The sequence below is a fragment of the Battus philenor genome, unplaced genomic scaffold, assembly GCF_028537555.1.
Source record: "Battus philenor isolate CCGP_79_NKW_IND1 unplaced genomic scaffold, ilBatPhil1.0.hap1 SCAF_12, whole genome shotgun sequence".
Lineage (NCBI taxonomy): Eukaryota > Metazoa > Arthropoda > Insecta > Lepidoptera > Papilionidae > Battus > Battus philenor.
In genome coordinates, this window is record NW_027181674.1 from 8,172,933 (window position 1) to 8,195,741 (window position 22,809).

The 22,809-nt window shown below is 32.5% G+C and overlaps 1 protein-coding gene across 1 annotated transcript in view; it reads left to right on the forward strand.

The window, feature by feature from the left end:
- Positions 1 to 22,809, forward strand: part of toc (toucan) — a 94,620-nt gene that overhangs the window by 64,617 nt on the left and 7,194 nt on the right. Inside the window, exon 6 of the mRNA XM_068776341.1 lies at positions 22,387 to 22,625. Within this exon, the coding sequence (XP_068632442.1) occupies positions 22,387 to 22,625 (239 nt within the window). The remainder of the gene's footprint in view (positions 1 to 22,386; positions 22,626 to 22,809) is intronic.

Below are 22,809 nucleotides of genomic sequence, written 5' to 3' on the forward strand. Positions count from 1 at the left end.
ATGAATGCACCATTTTTATGAGGCGTAAGCGAGTTGCTTTCTTTTTATACCGTGGCGTTGGTTGGAGAAAACTGTCATGTGTGTTTTTTACAGACAAACTTCTTTCTTGTGACCAGATTTCTGGTGTCGTTCCAGCACGACTAACGTTTTATGAGCTAGTCAATGTGTTTCAATGTAGTTGAAGTAATAGTTAGTAATGTTAACCATCTCTTCTGCAGCACTAAGACTATTACAAAATGGTTACAAACAAACCTATGTGTTAATTCGCGGTTAGCCAACGCGACAGATTGTTAAAATTTATATCCCTGTATCTTCTTGTACGCTTATTTAAAAACCAGTTAAATATTAACTACTATATTGTGTGTCGCTATATATATTTCATTTAGTTCTCTTATTTGGCCAGCTGTACTCGATGTACGGATTTTATTAATATAAGTTCTTTTCAACGGTTGAAAATTGAATTAAAAAATAGGCAAGATAAAGTTTGATAAGACATTTTGCTATTACGTGTTTTAATCTTTCAGTATCATAGATTTTGCTAGTAAACATATTAACTAAAATTAAAATTTATCACTATGATTAAAAATGTTTATAAACTAAAAAGTTTCTTAACAGAGATGCATAATTATTGTTGATGTTCATATGGTAAAATCTGATTACAATTTTTTTTCATTCCAAAATATTATTGAATAAATGAATGTCAACATTTTGCATTCTCAAATGATGCATGGTGTATATATCAGAGGAAACTGCAAGACCGCTTAAATGTCTGTAAACTGTGCGTTAAAATGTTAAGTACACACACTAAAAAGTTTATAGTCCCGTTGCAGGTTGATAATCGGACCAAAAACGAACGCACTGTCGAAAGTGTTTAGTTCATTTTGGCATTAAAAGCATTAAAGTGTAGCAATATATCAATCGGAACACTCGTGAGCGTCCAGATGCACATTTTATCGATTCTGGCTAGTTTTCAAGTGCCGAAAACCCATTAGAGGGTTTCATACGTACTGAGTATTCCACAGATAACGGATATTTTTGCACGTATTATGGGAGCCTGTAGATTTATCAAGTATATCATTCACCTGTATACGTCTGAGTAGAAGTGCTTCAATTAGGCTACTGCGTTGTTGAATTTAACTTCAATGGTTTTTTTTTTATTTAATTCAAATAACAATATTATAAGTAGCTTACACTTTATCGGCGATTTTCAATTAAATATTTACATTAGTTTTAATTGTTTTTGAACTACTGAAATGTCAATTTAATATCCACTATATTCAATATTTCTATGCTAGTTGAAAGAGGTAAAAAGAACTTGAATGCGATTGTAGTAGAAATATCTTCAAAAATTATTAATCATTAAAGTATGTGACAATTTATTATCATAGTTTTAGCCATTCGACATTCACTGCTCGACATAAGTCTCTTCGTTATCGCAGTTTATTATAGTAATAACAAATAAAGTAAGGCGTAAAAAGGTTTATATAAAAATGTAGAATAATAGATACATGGCGTGCTTATTTATTTTCCTTATCGTTTTGTATCTTCTCTAAATCCGCTTCTTTTTTACATACGACGTTGTATAAAAATAAGTTCCCTATGAGTTATAAATCTGGCAATTCGTGATTTTAAAAAATAATAAATTTAAAATTATTCATCTCCTATTTTAGGTATCTTTTTGACGGAGAAAATAATTTTATAGCTTGTTTCATATAATTTCTTATTAATAAACAAAAACTTATCCGGCTATAATTTCCAACCACAATAGCGATAATCTGTATGTATTGATATAACATAGATATTATTAAAAATTTACGCTAATCATTTTACTAGAGAATATATAATCAATCGAGTGTGTGCAGTGTGAAGTAAGCCCCTGTGTGATCATTTTAGAAGTGAATTCTATTTATGATTTATTTATATTTTTTTTAACTGGCCAGTTCTAAATACTTTCATTGTCACTGACCTATTATTTTGGGTATGGTATAATAAGCATTCAATATGTACATTAAAATTTACATTTTTTTAATTTTAATTTATTAGATGTTTGTATCGTGAGCTTTGTGCCTGCTAAGTAACAACTCGTTTATTTAATTCTTTTTTTTAAATTCTGTTTCCTAAAGGATTCTTGCCTCGATAATAATTAGTAAGTCGAGTTTTGTTTACTTAATACAAAATAATAATTTTTATGTGCCTTACTTCTTATATTACTTCAGCAAGTTTATCTGTTAATTTGTTTTTCAAATATTGATGTAAAAATATTAAAAAATAAGTGTAATTTGCTAAACCCGTATAACTGTTTTATCTTAGAAAGTTAACGCGCTTTAGATTTCATACGGGTGTTGCGAAATGTTTGAATGTATTTCAAAAAGTTATAATTAATAATTTATGAGTTAATTTATTACTATGTTTACATTCATAATAACTGCTAACGAGCAGCTGATAGATTTGGTAGCTTGGGATTGTGACTGTTCATCTTCATCAGCATCATATTTGGCGGTAGATACTAGATAGTAACATAGACTTGCAAACCTTTTAGTGGTAAGGTAGTAATCCAGGTTTAACAAACCGGTGTCAAATTCCATTACGAAAGTGTGTTAGGGGTGATTGTGGATACTTGTGTGTCATCATTATTATGTTCAATCGATGGCCGATAACTCTAAGGCATAGTTCTCCCACAAAGATCGCAACGATCTCCGGCACTGTGCTGTTCACTGTTATTTAAAAGAAAAAAAAACTACCGTATGGTTGTACAGTAAGCCGTAAATGCACTAACAACACAATAATGCTGTATGTAACGTACATAAACATTGTTAGTTAATTGTGTAACATTGATTGGTCTGGAATAGTAATCGTTTTCTTTTATTTACACAATACTCTTATATTTCCAAATTATAATAGAAATCATTGATGGTTTTATTAGTAATACTTTTGATATATAAACCATTTCCATATGCAGTTACGTAAAAATATAAGACAAATTGGTTAATAATAGAATTATAGTCAGCTTTTACCACCATTTATTTCTTTCGTTATCGTTAAAGAATATAAAGCGTGACTATTGAGATTTTATTACCGGAGTAATAGATGCGATAAATCTTTTTTTCTATTTTAATATTTTATATCCATTTATCACGTTTAATTTCAAGATTCCAAGTTGTGTACCAAATCAATGAAGAACATTAATGAAATATAGATATAGTAAATAGATGAGATTTAAATCAGACTAAGTAGGATTAATATTTTTGTTAATCTCGGATAATGAAATGTAAACATAAATGCACCAAAAAACATAACAATAAGCAAATGAGAACAACTTATTAGTCATTACTTTTTTATTAAGTTTAATTACATATTAAGCATAAAAATAAGATATCTCAATACATTTGTAAAAATCGTAATGCTTTTGATTAAAGGTTGAATATTGCATCAGCTTCTCTTTTTCTAGATAGATAAAATATTACTTTAGTGTGGTTATACGTGGCATACTTGAGCTTATGCATATATTTTAACATAATCATTATCGCGGCTAAGTTTTCTTCACTTATAAGGAATAATACATGTGTAATTAATAAATTAGGATAAAACGTGTATCGCAAGATTGTAAATTTCGCACAGTGAAAGTTTCTCTATTTTAAATTTGGAATTAATGTTATAACATTTTAAAAAATTATCATCATTTGAAAATAAATAATCACTATTTAATTTGCTCGAAAATGTAACTCTAGTTTCAATAAAACATATTTTAATGTGCGCGTCCTTATATAGAAACACGTGTTTTTGTTTTCAATGTCACTCTAATCAATCATTGGTTCATCAGTTGCATTTTGGCGCCGACGCGCGGTTCCGTTCGACAAGGGACTATTTACGTACCTTTCATTAGTTCTTAGAAGTAAACCCGCGAGGAAGTGAGGTTTTTGTATCGGAAACCGAAGTCTATGTTCCTTTTTTATCCCGACTTCATGCAGCGCCTGGGCAGACACACCTTATCCTGTAACGTTTTAGTACCAGTATATTCTATTTGTGCGTGGCATCGGTCCGCGGGCTAACAATAAGTTTTCGTCAATCACCGGAAATTAAATTTAGAAGTGGAATCTCACGGTCATTGTATTCCATTAATAAAACGCTAAAAGCTGAGATTTATGTATTATTGTTGAAAACCTGTAGAGATTTCAAGCGTATTAAAAGAATTTTCAAAGCTATTCATAAAATATAATTTATTATATCTTCTATCTACATATTCGTAGTTTTTCCTTAAAATTTATTATTATTCTCGTTAAGCTATGCATTTTAATTTCCTTTACTTCTACATCGATATACTCGTATATATATAGCCAGAATTGGTACAGCGTTTAGATTGTACAGATACATTTTGTCTTTAAATTTGTTTCTTCATCATACCGCAAGTTGTTTCATTCTTCTATTGTACGTCAATAAACTGTACTATGTTATTATTCAGTATCAAGGTTTAAGTTTGCTTTTGTCAGTATTTCATTTATTAATTACATTTAATGGTTTTTTTAATCTGATTATATGCATCACTGTTTAATGTCTTGACCGTATGTATGGTTTAAGCGCCATGTATAATATAAATGTTGAATACATGATAAGACAGGTTCTAATTCAAGATTTTCGTAGACGTTTAAGATTATGGTGGTCTATTTTCGAATTTCTCGCATTTTCAATGATGTTTAAACTTGCTGGTTCCTTTATTCTGTTTTCAGGGAGAAATATGTTGAGTTATGTTCTCAGTGAGGCCAATTCTGTTGAATATTCGTATACATCCGTTTCGAAATGTGGTTCGACTTTAAATTATTGCGCAGCTACAGTTGTACGTGATCGATATGTCATTTTAAATAGGCATTATTTGCGATTTCGAAGATGGTGATGTATTCTCAAAATGCTTTTGGTACTTTGGCTATGCAAACATTTACGGTTAACTTCCGAATATATTTTAAATTCCGTAGATTGTATTTCACTAATATCTTTTTACCGATATTAAATGAACAACATTATTCTATTTATATTACAATCAATGATTTTTGCCTTTTAAGATAAAGTTATTATAAATAAAATATGAGAAGAGCCATTATCAAAAAAAAATATTTTTTGTACATTTTTCATAAGAGCAGTGCTGTATCTTTTTCCGCATCATATCAGCCGATAGGTGCCGCCCATTGCATGGCATACGCCTCTCGCATCCAGCGAAATCCCGCGATATTATCCATGACAACGCTTCACCTATTGGAGGCCTACTTACGCCGCGATTATCGGCTCATTATTCTTTATTTAGAACCAATTTACAGTTTTAGGTAGTAACTAGCGTTCATAAAAGATCGAATAGCTATGGGGGATCGGATTAGGATCCGCGAACATTAAACTCATAGAACCTGTAATAACACTAACACAAATCGAAACCGCTGAAATTTAAATTTGAGATGAACGTGTAAGGTGTAATTCAATAACTGTGTTTATGATTTTTTCCTTTTTAAATTATTGTACTACTTTAGAGAAATGCACCAGCATAATTATATCCTAATTGTTCTTGTCTTGAAGTTCATCAAATTCGGTAGGAAGCGCTGGCTAATATTTCGTATCATGTTTTTTCTAGAAAAGTACAATCGAAATACTGTATGTTATTGTAAAAAGACCTTTGGACTACCACATTTCAGTCGTGCGTTGCAACATCCGGTAACGGGAAAGGGATGGTGGGACTACGTCGTGAAATTTCTGTACTTACTAAAAATAATGCGTCCTGAAAGGCACCGCGCGACTGGCCAATTTACGTCTGTGTCACCAATCAGCTTGGTACTATACCCTGGTCAACGACTTACTTCAAGGCCGATCTTTCTCAGCGAGTCTAAATCTAGTTAATGTTTAGCAAAATTTATATAAAGGGCTCGACAACAGGCATACAAACGGCAATAGGTTTGCGTTTTGGCTGCTGTGAAATTAGTTACGGAGCTGTTGAATGCATATTCATAATTGCACAGCCATGTACGGTAAACGTTAGTTAACGTTAACGGTGTGGCGATGCCGGTGCGTGCACACGCGCAGTTCTTGCAAGGTTCGCCCGCTATTTTGCCTTTACAGTTGCACGCAAACATTTTTTTACTTTGCAACTTTTACTATCATGGAGAAAAGATTATCATCTAGATATTATGATATATACAGATACTACGAGTTCAGAGTTTTTATTTACTTGAAATATATTTTGTAAAACATTTAAGCCAAAATTGTATATGAAAGGTAAAAACAATTCGCGTAAAAACAAAACATCAAATCTTTTTCAAACCCTATTTCTATTTCATTTAACAAATCTTTAATATTTCGCTTCACTTAAACTATTGATAAAGACATAACATGACATTTTTGCAGGTGTAGAATTAAAAAAATATATTCATTGTTATGTTTGTGAAATATTTTCTATAAACAGAATTAAAAAGGTCTTTTTCTTCAATATCTATAAAGCGGACTGTTATTTAATTGAGGAAGCACATTAGTTCATTAAGAAACATATAACGATAGATAAATTAGAAACCCGATGTTCCCTAATCGACTTAACTTCAGAAGAGATCAGCTTTCTTACGTTACGTGAAAAGGAAAAAGTCGTTCGCATGAATTGACAGCCTTCCAACTACGTAAGTTTTACGATGGATAGACACTGACGTAACAGGCCTTTAAATGTATCAATAAAGGGCAATGTTTCTTTTTTTAAATTCTTTAATTACGTCTGTAATTTTCTATCACTACCTTCAAAATAAAATTATTTAATATGTATTATTTTATAAATATTAACTCATCCAGGTACATACTTCTCGCTAAAACTTCGAAGAAACGTTGCAGTTTTTTTCATATCAAACAGTATTCGTTATGCAATTAGTCGAATTGACACCAAAATTTTTATCTATCTGTAGAATTTAAACGCTGGACAAACCTTTAGGAGAAAGTATTTAAATATATAGTTAATTGTAAATATTTTTTTAATTGTATGTGGAAACATTTTATCTCTTGAATTTCTAGTGATTTCTCCTATGCTTGAATAACTCGTAAATATTAGATTAAGCAATGCGTAGTCTAGGAGTACTTTCAAGTGTCAATATCGTTTAAGAAATTGTTCAGAAGGTTGCTAAATTTTTCTTGTCTATTAAAACGCTCGTAGATTTTTGAAATAATGTAAGTTTCAACACCTACTACACAGTAATTTAATCCATTTCACTAGTTTTTATTGTTTTGCAACGCTTAAAATTACATATAAATAATCTTAAGTGCGTGGATGCGTGCGTGTGTATAAAATTTGGAATAAATAATCATATTATTAATTAAAAGGTTCACTGTATTCAAGTAACCAATAAATGAAATTCAGTATTTAAAATTGAGTTATTGCATATAAACCAGTGTTAAATATTTGTGTTTTATAAAGAACAAATGATAAATCCTAAGATTTTAATGCGCATTAATTTTGGTTGTATTTCTGTTTATACTTGGATGTTTCGGTTTTGTAAATTTGTGCGTGAAGTATGTAGTTTCGGTAAACCTTAAAGCGAATTCCAATAGTTGGTGGAATTGCATTGGTGTAACTAGTGTATTTTAATTTAATTAACTAGTTCCGATTGATAAAACATTTTTATTAAAGTCAGTAAAAGTTGCCTCACATTGATACAACGCAGATATGCGCAATCGTGACAGTAATTGTAAATTTAAATACTCTAGTACGAGCGCCACACACGCATGGTTGCTCGCCAACAAAAGATCAGCGAAATTCTAATGCACGTTCTAAGTGTGAAGAAAGTCTGTTTTCAAGTGATGCATATGTATGGTACGCATGAGGCTCGATGCGTCGGACCGTGTCATATACAATGTGCCAGTGATTCCGCACTTTGCAGTATATTAAGATAATAGTTGAGATCGTCTTTGATATTGGAAACTTGCTGTAATTACGGAGAGTGCTTCAACATATCACATTTATACATGATAATTGGCTTTAAATGTAAAAGTTTTAAAGTGGCAAATATATAGCTCATTTGCAAGCAAAAAGCTTTAAACCTTTGTGATATTTCTGGAATATGTTACGTTAATTTATTTTTCCTAATGGAAAGTGACAGGTAGCGATAGCTACTTGCAGTACAAAGTCTGCACGGACTGTTAACAAACAATGATTAATTTTGCTATGTTATAATCCGAATTTTGAAACCTCTATTTGTTACAATCGTTACGTATCTAAATATATAGATTACCGATTAGATAATGGTAATAATTAAAGGAATTTTTCTTAAAGCGCTTGATAGTATAAATTTTTTTCTGGTTTTATTTATGACCGAAATAGAAAAATAAACACGTGTAGACCCTATTACCTACATAAGTATTCATAATAAACAAACAAGCATTTTGTGTAAGATTTCAATATATATAACTGGAAAATAATACTGACTACGATTTTCTAATTTCTTTTTGTTTTTGTTGATCATATTATTATATTTGCCATACAATTGCATCAATGGTGGTTAAAATCCCATTCACAGGAGTTAATAAGAGCTAGCGCTGTGAAAGTGTAAGTTCTCTTCCTCATTTTCTTGTCAGAATTACGTGTAGAGAAAATTTATTACTTACCAAGATTATGTATTTTGTTATGAAATATTAATATCTTGTTATATGTATTCCGCGACCATTAGACTAATCTCTGAACTTCATGTTTTCTGCTTCATGTTATAATTTACTAAAAGATGCTCCATCTTGTCGTGTTAATTGTAGATTCTATACCGTTAACATAGTATTTGCGACTTAATGACTAAGATAATTAAATGTTAATTTGCACCCAACCCTTTTTAAATAGATTTTTTTTACACGATTTTGAAATAACGTGGTTTATTTATAAGAATAAACAGACTTGTATTACACGATTTTTTTTTGATGTAGCACGAATCGTTAATGTTTTTTATTAATTCTAATTTAGACAGTACTTACAGAAACTCATGTATACAGCAACCAAATACAATTAGGGAAATATCATATTGTCCCAGTTCAAAATAAACAGGCACCTTTGTTATCAAGTAACGATAAACTAGTTGCGAAATTGGTTTTTAGTTTTGTTTTAAAGTTTTTACGGATGGATTGAATTTCTATTGTACACCAATTCTTTTGTTTTAAATTTGATTTTTGCTGCTTTTATACCGTTTTTTGACATAATATTTACAGTTTTCTCAGGTCACAAGATTTTTTTACATATGCCCCAATTTATCGTATATCGCGTGTATTTTGTACACGATTTTCCGCTCTATTTTTTTAAAAACGTATCCATCGTGTTAAGTAAAAGTTGGGTGTAATTAGCTCATAGGTTCGGTAAGCGATAATGTGTGACTGAAAAAATGATAGCGGTGCACCTTTGCCATGTTATTTACATACGGAACTAACGGATATTGTATATAAAGCATAACCATTCACTTCACGATGCATACAGTTTCCGGTGCACTGGACGCCTAGAGCGGTACGCGTTAATGGCGGCGTGAGACTTGCACGGCGCCTTATTAGTGACACGCAATAAATATGTCCAACTAAATTGTAAATGAAGTCGACAAAGTCAAGAAACGCATCTGGTGCTTCCGAGTATTGTTTTGCTAAGCTCGCATAGAATTGTGAACAAAAATTGTTTTGCGCGAACATGTCATTGTAAACAATTCTCGCACTTAGAAATGCTTGAAGGTACAGTAAAGGTAAATTTTGCAGATGTCTATGTAGGTGGTACCATCGCAGCGTCTGTATCGTACGTTCGTGCGTCGAATTTCTTCGAGTGTAAACACGTTTTTCTTTTAAAAAAATAGCATTTACTGTAATAGTTAGTGCTAATCAACTAAACTACCTTCGATGATATTATAGCAAATTATTTATTAATATTGATTTTAATAATAAATTCATAAAAAAGATAGATTATTACTTTTTTCCATAAGTAAAAGAATATCACGGAAGCAATCGTATAAATAAAATTTGATTCCGAAATGACATACCAATAATGATTAAGCCACATCTTTCGAAATTGGAATTTACTAAGTATATGTCATATCCAAAAATCTGTATTGTCAATTTTAAATAAGGAATTTATCGTCCAATATCCCTCAGTATCTTTAGAGGTTTACGATCAATGTGTGTTATTAGCAACGCCGTCTCTTACTTCGGGCCTCATTGGCAAGCATATATAGTTCTTTAACAACCTACGGAGAGGGCTGTACTTGCGATTTCTCTATAAGAAAGTATTAGGAATAAATAAATCCATAGATGAATGAAAGAGCCACCGAAAGAGGACACAGGACACAAATTGAAGTGGTAGTGGGTAGTTCAACTATCTCTCACATAGAACAGTTGACCGCTGGGCTCTTAAAGTATTTAAGTGGAGACCGCGGACCGGCAAGTCGTCGGAAGACGCTGGATGCTGGCGGTTTCCAATTGGTCCTATTGGGAATCTATGGTGGAGGTCTATGTCTAGCAGTACACGTTCTACGGCTGAGGTGTTGACGATTTGACGTATATTTGTTATTAACAATTTTGTCAAAGCCTAAACTAGTGGCTGTTATAGCTGTGTTTTATAAGTGTTGAACATAGGTTGATTGCGATTTAGCACTTAGTGTCGGCACTGCTATAGACGTGGAAAGGATGTAGTCGGCTTGAGCAAATTGCATCCGGGTTTTGTAAAAGATTTAACAAATTTTCAATTACAGGTCATACTTTTCGATCGATTATTTATTAGTACATGTCAGTTTGAATACAACTTTTTAATTTTGTAATAATATTTTATGACAAATTAGAAGAAATAATTCTGGATGTTGTATTATTTTTTTTTATACTTATAATTATACAGTGCGAATAAATTAAAACCAAACTAAAACTCTAATGAGAGTTATATGCAGAAAAATAAAATTCCGCTTTTCAATCTCTATCAAATATATAAAATGCATAAAAGTAATTTTTGAGCTTAAAGAAAATTCACCAAACATGCTTTGCTTTTAGGTTTAACTTAGCCAATGAAAGAGATCGTTCGAACGGTCGGCGAAAATGCCAGTCTAACATATGGCTCGCCTCTGAACACACGTTCGGGACGTCCCTGGTAACGTCTATTTGCGTTGTTTGTGTATTGGCAAAGGTTTGAGCCATTGCTTGTTCGACAAAATGTATATTAGCATTTGTGAGGTGGTGCTCGAGTGTGGTGAAAGAAACACGCTGTGTAGAATATGAGTTAGTGCAATCTGCGCCGATGTTTTTGGACGGACGAGGTTGGTTTAGTAACTAGGGCCGTAATAAAAGAGTTAATTAACCCCGTAATTTAAGTGTCTTGAATATAATTAACAGCAATAACAAACGGCGCATGGAATGATAAAATATTTAAATATTTTTACACGTAGCGATGGACTTTTTTCAGTACGCATTATTTATAAATTGATAAAATTTTGTCATCTTTTAAAATGATATATTAAGGCTCATGAATATTGTTTAGCTGTGGTATGATCATATCAAATTTAATTTGGCAAACTATTGACGAAAAGTTTTAAAAAACTCATTTCGTACATGTATAAATACAGTCGCTAAGTCATAAATGCATGAAACTAAAGTAATTAGTAAGGCATATGCATGCTTTAAAAATTTGCCTTGTGAGATTAAAAAGCCGGTTAAATAAACTGGTTATTTTTTTCAATAAAAGCCTTACATATGGCCTTCAGACCGGAAAGCAGTCGCGGACATAGGGCTCATTACACACGAAAGTTTCCGTATGACCTTGCCCTAGAGGTTAGGTCTATTATGAGAAGCTTGTTTATACTTGCAAAAAGTAATTAATAATAAAGCATGTGAATATAATAAGGCGTACAGATATAAAAAAGGTAAAAGCATTGTAGTTTTTTTTTAACATACAATAACGAAATAAATTGTATACTTCGCTGCCAGTATGAACATCGCTGTATAACTAAAAAGAAACAGAGCATTCAATGCATTTTATATCAAACACAACTTGTTTTTAACGAAGTCGAGCTCGTCACACGCGTTACCAGCGTGTAACAAGTTTGGCCGGCAACGAGCGACTGTCGCGGGGTACATCGGTGAACAATAATTTGGCTCATTCGTTGCTAATTTTTACATTAACATTGGACGACCGCCAGAAACAATGCTCACCTGCCGGCAGGGCCCCGAGGTCGCTTACTATGATTGTTTTATAACAATTAACATTCAATTCATCAACACTCGTAATTTGGACACTGAAACAGTTACGTAGTCGTTGACTACTCCACTGTCGAATACAGTTTAACAACAGTTATTAATCACTAACAATGTTTTGTTGCACAGGACAAAATTGGGTATTTTTTAAATAAATGAATATATATGTACATGCGTGTACATGATTGTTGTTGCGAGAATTTAATTTCACAATAATGATATCAGTAAGAATTCAACCATATTGTTTATTTTTTTTACACGCAAACAGAGAAGTTATACAAGGCTTCTTGATGCAAAAGGAGACTTTATAGGAAGTCTGTTCCTTGTAGTGAAGGTCTATAGGCTAAACAGAAGAAGAAGTAGAAGGATACAAAATTAGATTGTAAATATGTTATCTTATTAAACTTCAATTTCATAGTAAGATAATGTGTAAATTGTATATACTACCTAAAACTATATTAACTAAAAAATGTTTTTAATTTACAGAAATGAACTATTGAAATAAACAGCTTCTTTACTCTATTTCTATGGACTGGGTTTACGTCAACATCTACGTTATTTAAATATTTGTCTTATATTATCAAAATGTAAAGTGTAAATGTAAAGTTGACTGACAGTATGTACATTTCATGATAAAATACTATTTAAATTTAATATAGCAACCTTAAGTATGGAGTCGTTTCCAGATTTCCAGAGTAAAGTTTGATTTAATAAATCAACAGATTGATTTCAAAATAAAGTATCGTAATAAACAGGGAACCAACTTTTTTAAGAAGTCGCTTAGTCTTCAGTCAGCCTAAGAGACAAAATGAGCTGGTTATGAAGAGTGTGGCGTAAAAACAGGTGTTCAATACTGCTGCAGCAGCATAGCTCGCTACTGTTTCGCTGGCGATACATCATCGTTATGCTTTCAACTTTCTCGCAACGAACGTGCTTTGCGCGGAGTTTTTTTTAACAGAAGCACTTCTTTGCTGCTATTATAAACTCATTTTGTCACTGTGTTGAAGTACAGGCGGGAAATGTTTTAAATTATATCACATGTGCTATCTTTTAGATTCTATAGCGTCACAGACTGATAAGTTTTATTTAAAGACATTTCTGTTTATTTCTTTTGTTAACTTTGGACTAAAGAATTAATAATTCATTTAATTTATTCTGGAACGTTTATGAAATACAACAAAGAATACATTTATATATTTTTTATTAAATAAAGAGATTGGAGTAGCCATAATAGGAATCACTGATAAACATAGACATGGCTAAATTTCGAGTTCCTTTCAATTTTGTTCTGATAGTGATAGAATTTTGGTTACATCATCTTCATCGTCATCATTTCAGATTTAGGATGGATATCCACTGCTGGTCATAGGACTTCCCATTGATTACCCTACCCCACCGGTAAGAAGCGGCCTGCACACAATGTCTTCCGACGCATTTAACTAGTTCGTCTATCCTTCTTATATATTGTTTGATAATTGATTAACATGTTGAAATTTAAATAACTTCCATATTATGGCATAATTTAAGAAAAAAAAACTAAATCTACTGAAATACCGTAATGTATAAGTGCTCTTTTTAACCCAGCTTTAATTAATCGAGTGAAAGACCGGATATTCCAACCGCACGCTCGTAAACGTAAATGGGGAATGTTCGCATCTATTACTTAAGGGCTTGGTTCTATGAGCGTGGACGTGGACATGCAGGATACGTTGCTACATGCATAAATTACACGTGCAGGTTTTACATTGAACTTACTGCGAAACAGATTTCTAAATTGTCACACGAGGAACACCAAACATTCGATATATTTAATTGATGCTTCGTCCGTTAGGTCAAAAAGAATCATCTTACTTGTTCGCATAATGTTTTAATTTAGCTTAAATGAAGGCCATTTTAAGGCTTATTGGCACATATTGTAAACATTAAAAATAAAAACCAAAAAAGTTTTTCTCCGAACTTCGTTCGACAGAGCGCGAAAGTAAGGAAGTATTAACGGGGACGAGGTCTCATAAAATCAATTATCTGTGTTTATCCCTTCTTGAACTTTCTTATTCTGCGAAACAAGGATAAAAGCAAATTTATTTACCGACGTTAGCGACGATAGCTTTATTACGTTCTATGAAACTGCAACATGAATCACAGGCTAATGACAATAAGAAAGTGTTAAATGAATTAAATATAGATTATTTGTTTTGTAATTAACATGGAAAATATAATACCATTTTTTACTCCAGTTTTTGTTGTCTATCACTATTTAAAGTCAATTAAACATAGTCCTGCGCATTAAACATGTTAAAACTGCATTAAACGTGATGTTTCAAATAGTTCGTTAACCATTAATTCTGTCGCGGTACCTAACGCAGGAAAATAATTATTCATTTCAACTTAAATTAGAGAAAATAATTAATAAAAAACTTCTATTACGTCGACAATCTTATTCATATTTAGTAAAGTTCAAAGAAATATGCAAGTGCATGCATATTAAACGTATCAACAGTAACCGATAGGCGCCAAACTCAAAAATAAAATAAAGACCGTTCTTGGATGCCAGTTTCAAAGGAGACATACGGAGGATATGAAGTCGTTTACGGTTGGAGTTACTTGTTTGTTTTATTGTGCGAGCTTTCGCCTTCATACCGCGGTTTGAACTGAAGACCCTTCTAGGGCGGGCAGGAGACTACACGGCCCCCTGACACACATACAAACACAACTAAAATTAGATTGTGATTCTCACCACACGCTAGACGCAAACGAATGGATTATAGTATTAATAGCGCGGTTATGCGTTAGAAGTAACGGTGTAAATGAACTATTACGTGACAGTTTATAGAGGTGCTGTTTTGCCATTATTTTAAAATGTTTATTTACGCAGTTAATGCGACATGTAAAAACAAATACTCCGATCATAAGCGTATGCCAAAGAATATAAAAATCATAAAGTGCTTATATATAAAGTGTAATCAGAAAATAATTTTCTGATAATCTTACTTTATGACAGCATTATGCATGTAAAAAGAATATAATATCTGAAGTCCTATTTTACTTATTTGATTTATTCTCGAGCAGTGGTAGCTCGGCGGCAGAGGACTGACACTTGCCATCGAGGGTCGCGGATTCGATTCTCCAAATACAATCTTGTGTAATCACACTTTGTGCATTAATGATAAAGGATTACCACTGTTCACAAACAAGTTTATAGAGGATGAGCAGCAGCGTCCTTTGCACACAATAATACCACATTGCGGTCGTCTACCGGCCTGCCAGCGTGGCGATAATGGTCTACACACCATAGATATCGGTGGGCGTCTATTGGCTGAAAAGACAATGACGACGATGACGACGATTCATTCTTAGGACTTTAAAAAATAACTATTAATTTTGTTTACAAAAGTAAGCGGAACTGTGCTAAAACTTGTTAAAACAACTAAAATCTAAAACTGCGGGTTCTCAGCTTAAAATTAACGGAAACAAAAAACCATATCACAATTTTTACAATAACTAATTGAAACATACAACGTAACAACAGGACTATTCATTATTATAAAACTATTATCTTGACGTAAAACGTAATCACTTGTTTACGTCAAGCTTAAGATGGTACAGGACATTGTGTAAGAACGAACGTGATGTTGACTAAACCTTTGAAAAGCGTGAAAAAGCAGATAACGATTAACTCTGCACCAATTCCAGATGAGATGAATTTACTTAAAAACTGAAAGTCGTAAAAATAAACGTTTTACACTTAGCTAAATTATTAGTATTAGGACTGAAAAGGGAATTTTATTTGTTATCTGTCAAATAATGTTACAGGTGGGTAATAAACAAGGATTTAAAAAAAAATAAACTGTCATAGTTTCCACTATGCGTTTAAGTTATCAGTAGGATGCTTTGCAGTGGAATGAGAATAAAAATATATTAAGTGAATATAAAAACCTTTTCAGTATAAATTTTTAAAAAACCACAAAATAGAATATTGTTTGAATAATGAAGAAAAAGTAAGCATTTTTAGTTAGTACTTCAATAGTAACTGATTTATGTCAACTATGAAAGTAGTAGATAACGGGAAATAGTTAATTTTGTTTATAGTACATTATAAGCTTCTAAATAGAATGATACTAGTTAGATATACAGATATTTTAGTAAACGTGTATTATTGCAAAGTTCAGCAAAGTATTATTTGTCATTATTGGTATCGTATTTTTATTATAGACTGTCTGAAATTTGTAGACATAAAAGTAAAAGTTTTTTAAAGTGTCAGTTAATTATGTGCTATAATTTATTTAATAATTTTTCATAGTAATTTTGACAAAAAAAATATTTATTATCATGTATGTATGTTCATATACGATAATAGTGTTCTTTATGATTGTTAAAATATTTCGCGAGTATCGTCGCTAACTTGTACATATACGCTAACAAATATCGGGTCACGTCATTATCAGTGACGTCTATATTGTTACTAATGGCTTGCACATTTAGAGAACAATACCTTAATTAAAACGCATCGTGGCAGACAAACAGTCGCTAAAGCTTTAACTTTCATTAATAACTGTATTATACATTGAGCCTGGTGTATATTCTAAGAAACTATTATAACCCTTAATTAAACACACTAGAACATAAATATTAATTCATATGATTCCAAGAAATGACTAAAAACTAAACTTGTGCTAGTAGTAAATAGTAAAATACACTATAAAGATTTTGTTTGGGGGATTTTAGTATTCTTCATTTTAACAAACGTTTGCAATAAATATCACTAAATGTGACAAATAAATAAAGTACCTGAAATTTTATATTGAAAAAGCGTTGCGACATTTATTTGTACAGATGGCACAATAAACATTAAAAATAAATAAATGTAATTAATTCACTGAGCATAAAGTCAATTTAACTTTATAGCAACCATACCTTTTACCGTACACAATATGTAAAGAAAAAAAATGTGAACACAGTCAAGTCAATAACTGCGTACGTTACGGTGCGTAAATCAACATTGATGTAATGTTTCCTACACTTCGTCGTTGCAAAATCTAAACCAGCACAAATATTGTAGAATTTAAATTAAGTGCATTCATATTAGCACGTAAACACACCTTTGTTTTATGCTTATTGTAATGTGAAGCTATCATCGTTAATAGTATATTCGCTACACGGTCGTCAAAGAGATCCGTTACCCCACTTAAAACTAGGATTCTGACACAAAACATTAAGTCCGTGATGATGCTTTCGAATTCATACACTTAGCAGTCAACGGACTCACGTAACATGCGTTACTGAGAAAACGCACCACCCACTCGTTACGTGAGATTGATATTTTAGAGCTTGTATTTCGTTGAAATACTTTTCATTTTATTCGGCAACTTAAAATATGCATAGAGCTTTCAAACAATTTACGTAACTTGAAATTTGTAATAGAATGAATGAGTTAATGTTAGAAGTTGTTAATCGAATATTTTAACGAATCTCCTCAGACTCTGTAATTCTTTCATTTGCTTGTCATGCATATTCTAGATCCGGGGATCCTCTGCTTCTGATTATTTTGATAATAGCATCATTGTAGAAACAAGTGCTTGAAGCTGCCGGAGAGTCAACATAGTTTAATGTTTGTATATATTTCTAATTGGAAATATTCTCTCAGTCACTTCTTCTGATGGGCATATTTTTTTCGAAAAAGATGGCGAGTCTATTCATGATACGCGATTTCACCTTTGTTTGCTCTTTTTAAAATATAACTATGCAATTCTTTGATTGCTTTTAAGCGTTAGTTTAAAATGCAACGGTGCAACCAGTTCAAGATAATCCAGTTACAAAATAGTTTTATATTCGACTTGTTATTTTAAACAAAAACAGCTTCTGACATTTTGCAAAAAGTCAGAAGCTGTTTTAAGTAATGCTGCCATACCAGGGCGAGGGAGGTGCAAAGTTTCATAACTAAAATCACTAAGTTAATCAACGATTGGGACCCAGGTGGATATAATCTGTTGTAGTTAATAAAAGTAGAGTGGCCAGTTAGAGGTTGTTTAAATAATTGTTTTCTCTAAAATTTAACTATATAAGTTTATATCAAAGATCATTTTCGCATTAAACTGAAAAACACAACAAATAGGACCCTAGACTTTTAATTTCTTGGAAAACTGGAAAGGGCTATGTTTGCGATAATGATGTTTAACAGCCTAAAGTACAGTGTATTTTGATACAAAACCTGGTTATATTTTTGCGTAAACATCACTGTATGGAAACTAGTATGTTATTACATTGTAAAATCTTATCCAAGAAAGTAAATTTGGCCAGTTTTTTCTGATTTACAGTTGTACGACCGAATAAACATTTTAATGAATTATCCAGTTCCTAACGTAGAAATTGATGTATTCAGTTTGAATATTTACATACTAATCAAATTACAAATACGTGTATTTGCAATTTTTCAAGCATCACCTAATTTTAAACCCACACTGTATAACACGCGTTATGGGCCATTATATATATAACTTAAATTTTCCGAAAGTTTTGGTTGTGGTTGGTTTAGTTGATCATTTTAACGCCATTCCGACAAGAGGCTTCGTGTATAGCACTTATATTATCATTATTAATCTAAGTAGATTTGCTGTTATAGTTATAAAATTAACATTGTAGTAAATAAATGTTATACTTCCGTCTCATTCCATACTTTGACAGTGTCGCCTAATTGGTTAAGGAGTCAAGTGCGGTCAACTTGACCCGAAGTTACATCGTTAAAACTCATAACACGTGTTGATATAAGTAGGTGAAAGTGAGTGGACAGGAACGTTAATGTGGAACATTTTAATTGTGTAGGTATATTTATAATATTTATATTCGATGTTGGGTCATAAGTCGTTGTTTATTGTAACGCGAAGTTTACAGTAATAATCATATGAAAAGTATGTTATATATGGTATAATTAATTATTATAAACAAATAAATTTATCTTGACAGCTGCCCTAAATATTTCTTAATTTGTGATTTCCACAATGCTCACAATTGATACCCACGCACTCGTTGCCTGACCCTCCACGGCGACGGTTCACAAAACTACTATTAAGACATCCGCATAATTATTTTGTGTATTCATGTCGTCATTGTGTTAATGGGTAGAAGTCTTCAACTTCTATAACAAGTTTAAAACACCCATCTTTGATACGTCATTCATTTCACTGGTAACATATGTTTATCGTAATAGAGTCTAGATAATTTTTAATTTGTTATATTTAATTACAGTGCAAAGGTGCCATATTGTTTGATGACTTTTTTCTATCTTTAAGTGATATTTTGCAGTTAGCTGTACAAATATTTGGACGTCTTATTAAAAAAAAACGCCCAACTTGGTACTACTGAGAAGGGTAGTACACACTTCATTAGGTACAGAAAAACCAAAAAAATTTTCAGTTTTGAAATGTACCGACTTTATTTATTTGATTCATCAATTTTGACAGAAAGAAAAACAAAAAAAATTATCGACGACCCGCTTGTCAAGTGTGGCGAATATGGTATATCACACAGGTTTCATAGGGGTAGGCCCATGCCTCGCAGTAAGCGTTTATGGAACGGCGTTTACGAAAAAAACTGATTAAAAAGTTATTTTAAAAGTTTCTCAAGTTGGATTTGTTCGGCTCATTAATTGCTCTGGTAAAGGGATCTTATTTTAATACTCACTTCGACTGCCAGCAGACTGAATTCTTTAAAGTTTATTTATTATCCTATTGCGGAAATGGGCGCTGCAATCTGCTGCTTCAGTTAATGAGGCGTAACTCCAACGAGGATCGGCAGGCAATGAAGCGCGTGGGAAATGTTATTTTGCTTAAAAAAGGAAAAGTATTTATGAAATGAAATACAATGATTGATTGTAATTCATGTTCGGTTACTTCCCTTTCACTGTATGTTTATGTCGCCGGTGTTCTCGGCTCAGGGTCATCAAGTCATTGAGTTAAAGTTTTTAAATTCAACTCTTGTTAATAGGTCAAGGCTCGTTACACATATACTAAAATAATTATTATAGAAATAATTTTAGTCTGTTTATTTTAATTTTGTAACTCGTAATTTATAAATCGAAGGAGCAAGTGTTTCTAAATACCTGCCGTTGTAAAAGTCAACCGACGTACCACTAATTCAAGTGAAATATTGGAATGATAGGCATTTACTCACAAATTAGTAGTTTTAATTGTAAATAGTTTAGCTCCGTTGAAAAATGAGTAAAGAACTTAATTAAAATATTCCATCAAAGTAGGTTGTTTATAAATAATAATAAAATAATGTTAATGTTAGAAGATTTTATGGAAACATTTTTGGAAAATTTGGAAGAAAAATCCTTTTAAATGATTATTTGTAACAAAAAATAACCAATATGACTTTACAGACACCAATTAATTTTAAACAGTGACCAGTTATTGTTATCTTATTGCACTTAAAGTCTGAGCAGTGAAAGCCAAGAGGTAGAGAATTTAGACTTGCGGTCGTAGGTCGCGGGGATGATTCCCGGGATACAATCTTATATAATTCACACTTTGGGCATTAACCAGAGTATAGGTAGCAGGGTCCTCTGCATACCATAATACCACATTGCGATCGCCAACCCGCCAGCAAAGCGTGGCGATTATGGTATGTCCCCCCGTAGATATCTCTAAGAGAGGTCTATGCCTTGCAGTTGGCGTCTATGGGCTGAAACGACGACGTTAGAGACCTTGTACTAAAATTAGTTAGTACAAGTAAAAAAAAAAATATATTCTTTATAAATAATTAATGTCAGTAGAGAACATGATACAGTGGCGAATTGTCAGATTTTAAAGATAAAACTTAAGTTTATTATTGACTGAAATAATTATTAGTTTGGCGGTCATTAATCACGATTACAAGTTTTGGAAAGATTGAATTTTTTTTTCGTTTTTTAAACATTTATTTTTAGTTTAAATAAAAAATATTTATAGAACGAATTATAGTTTTCCCTGGTATAAATGTCAATGAATGGCGAAAAAAGATTATAAATGAACATTTGAAGAAAGGCCTTAAATTAAAATAATTCCTCTGTGTTACCTGTGATCACGCACGGCACTGAAGCATACCTTCTCCTTTTAAATCTCATTGGTAAGCTCACAGTCATTAAATGAGCGATGGAAAGTGCTATGCTCGAGATTTTTTTTACGAGATGGAAACATGAAAGAAAAGTAACCGATGTTGCACCCCGGATTGGCATATAGGACTAGCAGAGGGCAAGTCACACAGCGCGTTGAATAGATGCATACTATAGTTCTATGCAAAATTATTTTCTAATGAATGAATGATATTGAGCCATTTCAGTAGCTTACGGTGCTTGGTGTTTTCCGGTCAGTTCTTAGTAGATACAGAGATAAAAAGTCTTTGCGAGCAAGGCAATATTCCAATGTAGCCGTTACGATGATTTAGATAACAGCAGACAATAAGAAACGCCGATTTCTTTATTGTTCCGTACAATAGTTACAGCAACGGAGTTACTCTTGTTGTATTGTGTCCGCACGTCGTGAGAACGCGGGTCAGGCACGTTGTGCAATTTTTTTTACAGCAAACAAAGGAATGGTGCTGATGCATAATGCAAGATGTCGTCATTATTATTATTATTAATTTAATACAGTGTTAAATTTATAATTTTAACAAATGATGATTGATAAAATATTATCAAAGGATGAAACAATTACATAAAGCCACGAACAGGATTATTTCAACTGCGTTAATTTTGGCGATTTTTTTTTCTTGTCTACAAATTTTTAAGCTAGTGAGCGCTACTTTATAAGAGGGCTAAATCCAGCTGTGGACTTCCTACGGCTGAAATGATGATGATTTACATATTTACAGTACACATTAACAGATGTTTTTAACAACTCTGTCGAGAAACAGCTCGACCCATCCAAACTACTCAGCCACAGATTTTTACTACTACAGTTTTTTTAATACAAAAGAAGTGACGCAGGTAATAAATAATATAACCAGTCCGTAACATTTTGAAGTTGCCAAAAGTTTGATATCCAAAATAATGCACAGCAACAAATGTACTGTTTGTGCTTTAGTGTTATATTCAAGATGTTTATTAACGATTACGTACTACGGAGGAGAATTAGCACAATTTGTTATGATGCGGGGGTTTCTATTGTGATAACATAGTATTTTAAGAACAATTGATCTCATTGTTCTTTTAATTTACAGAGCCGCCGCGGGTAACGGCGGCGGTGGGGCCGCGAAGCAAGCGGGTGCAGACGCCACAGCCGACGCGCACGCCGCCCGCTCCGCTGCCCGCCCCGCTCGCCGCTCCGCTAGCCTCCCAGCTTCACGTCTCGCTGCCTCTTCCGCCCAACAATCCGCCTCCCGAGCATGTTACAGCGTTAGCAAACGCTGCTAAAGGCGTTGAAGCACTCGGAGTCTTAGTGCAGTATCTAGTTTTTAAAGTGAGTTGATTGTATTTTATTGAAGAAATGATTATATTTTTCAAATTAAATTTTTCGGTTTCTACGATGTTAAACAAATGGGTAGGCTCCTGAAAACATATAATGTAAAACATATTTTTTTTCGTATATGGGAAGGCGATGATATTAGCATTGTGTACATTTGATGGCCAGTGATACGAGATGC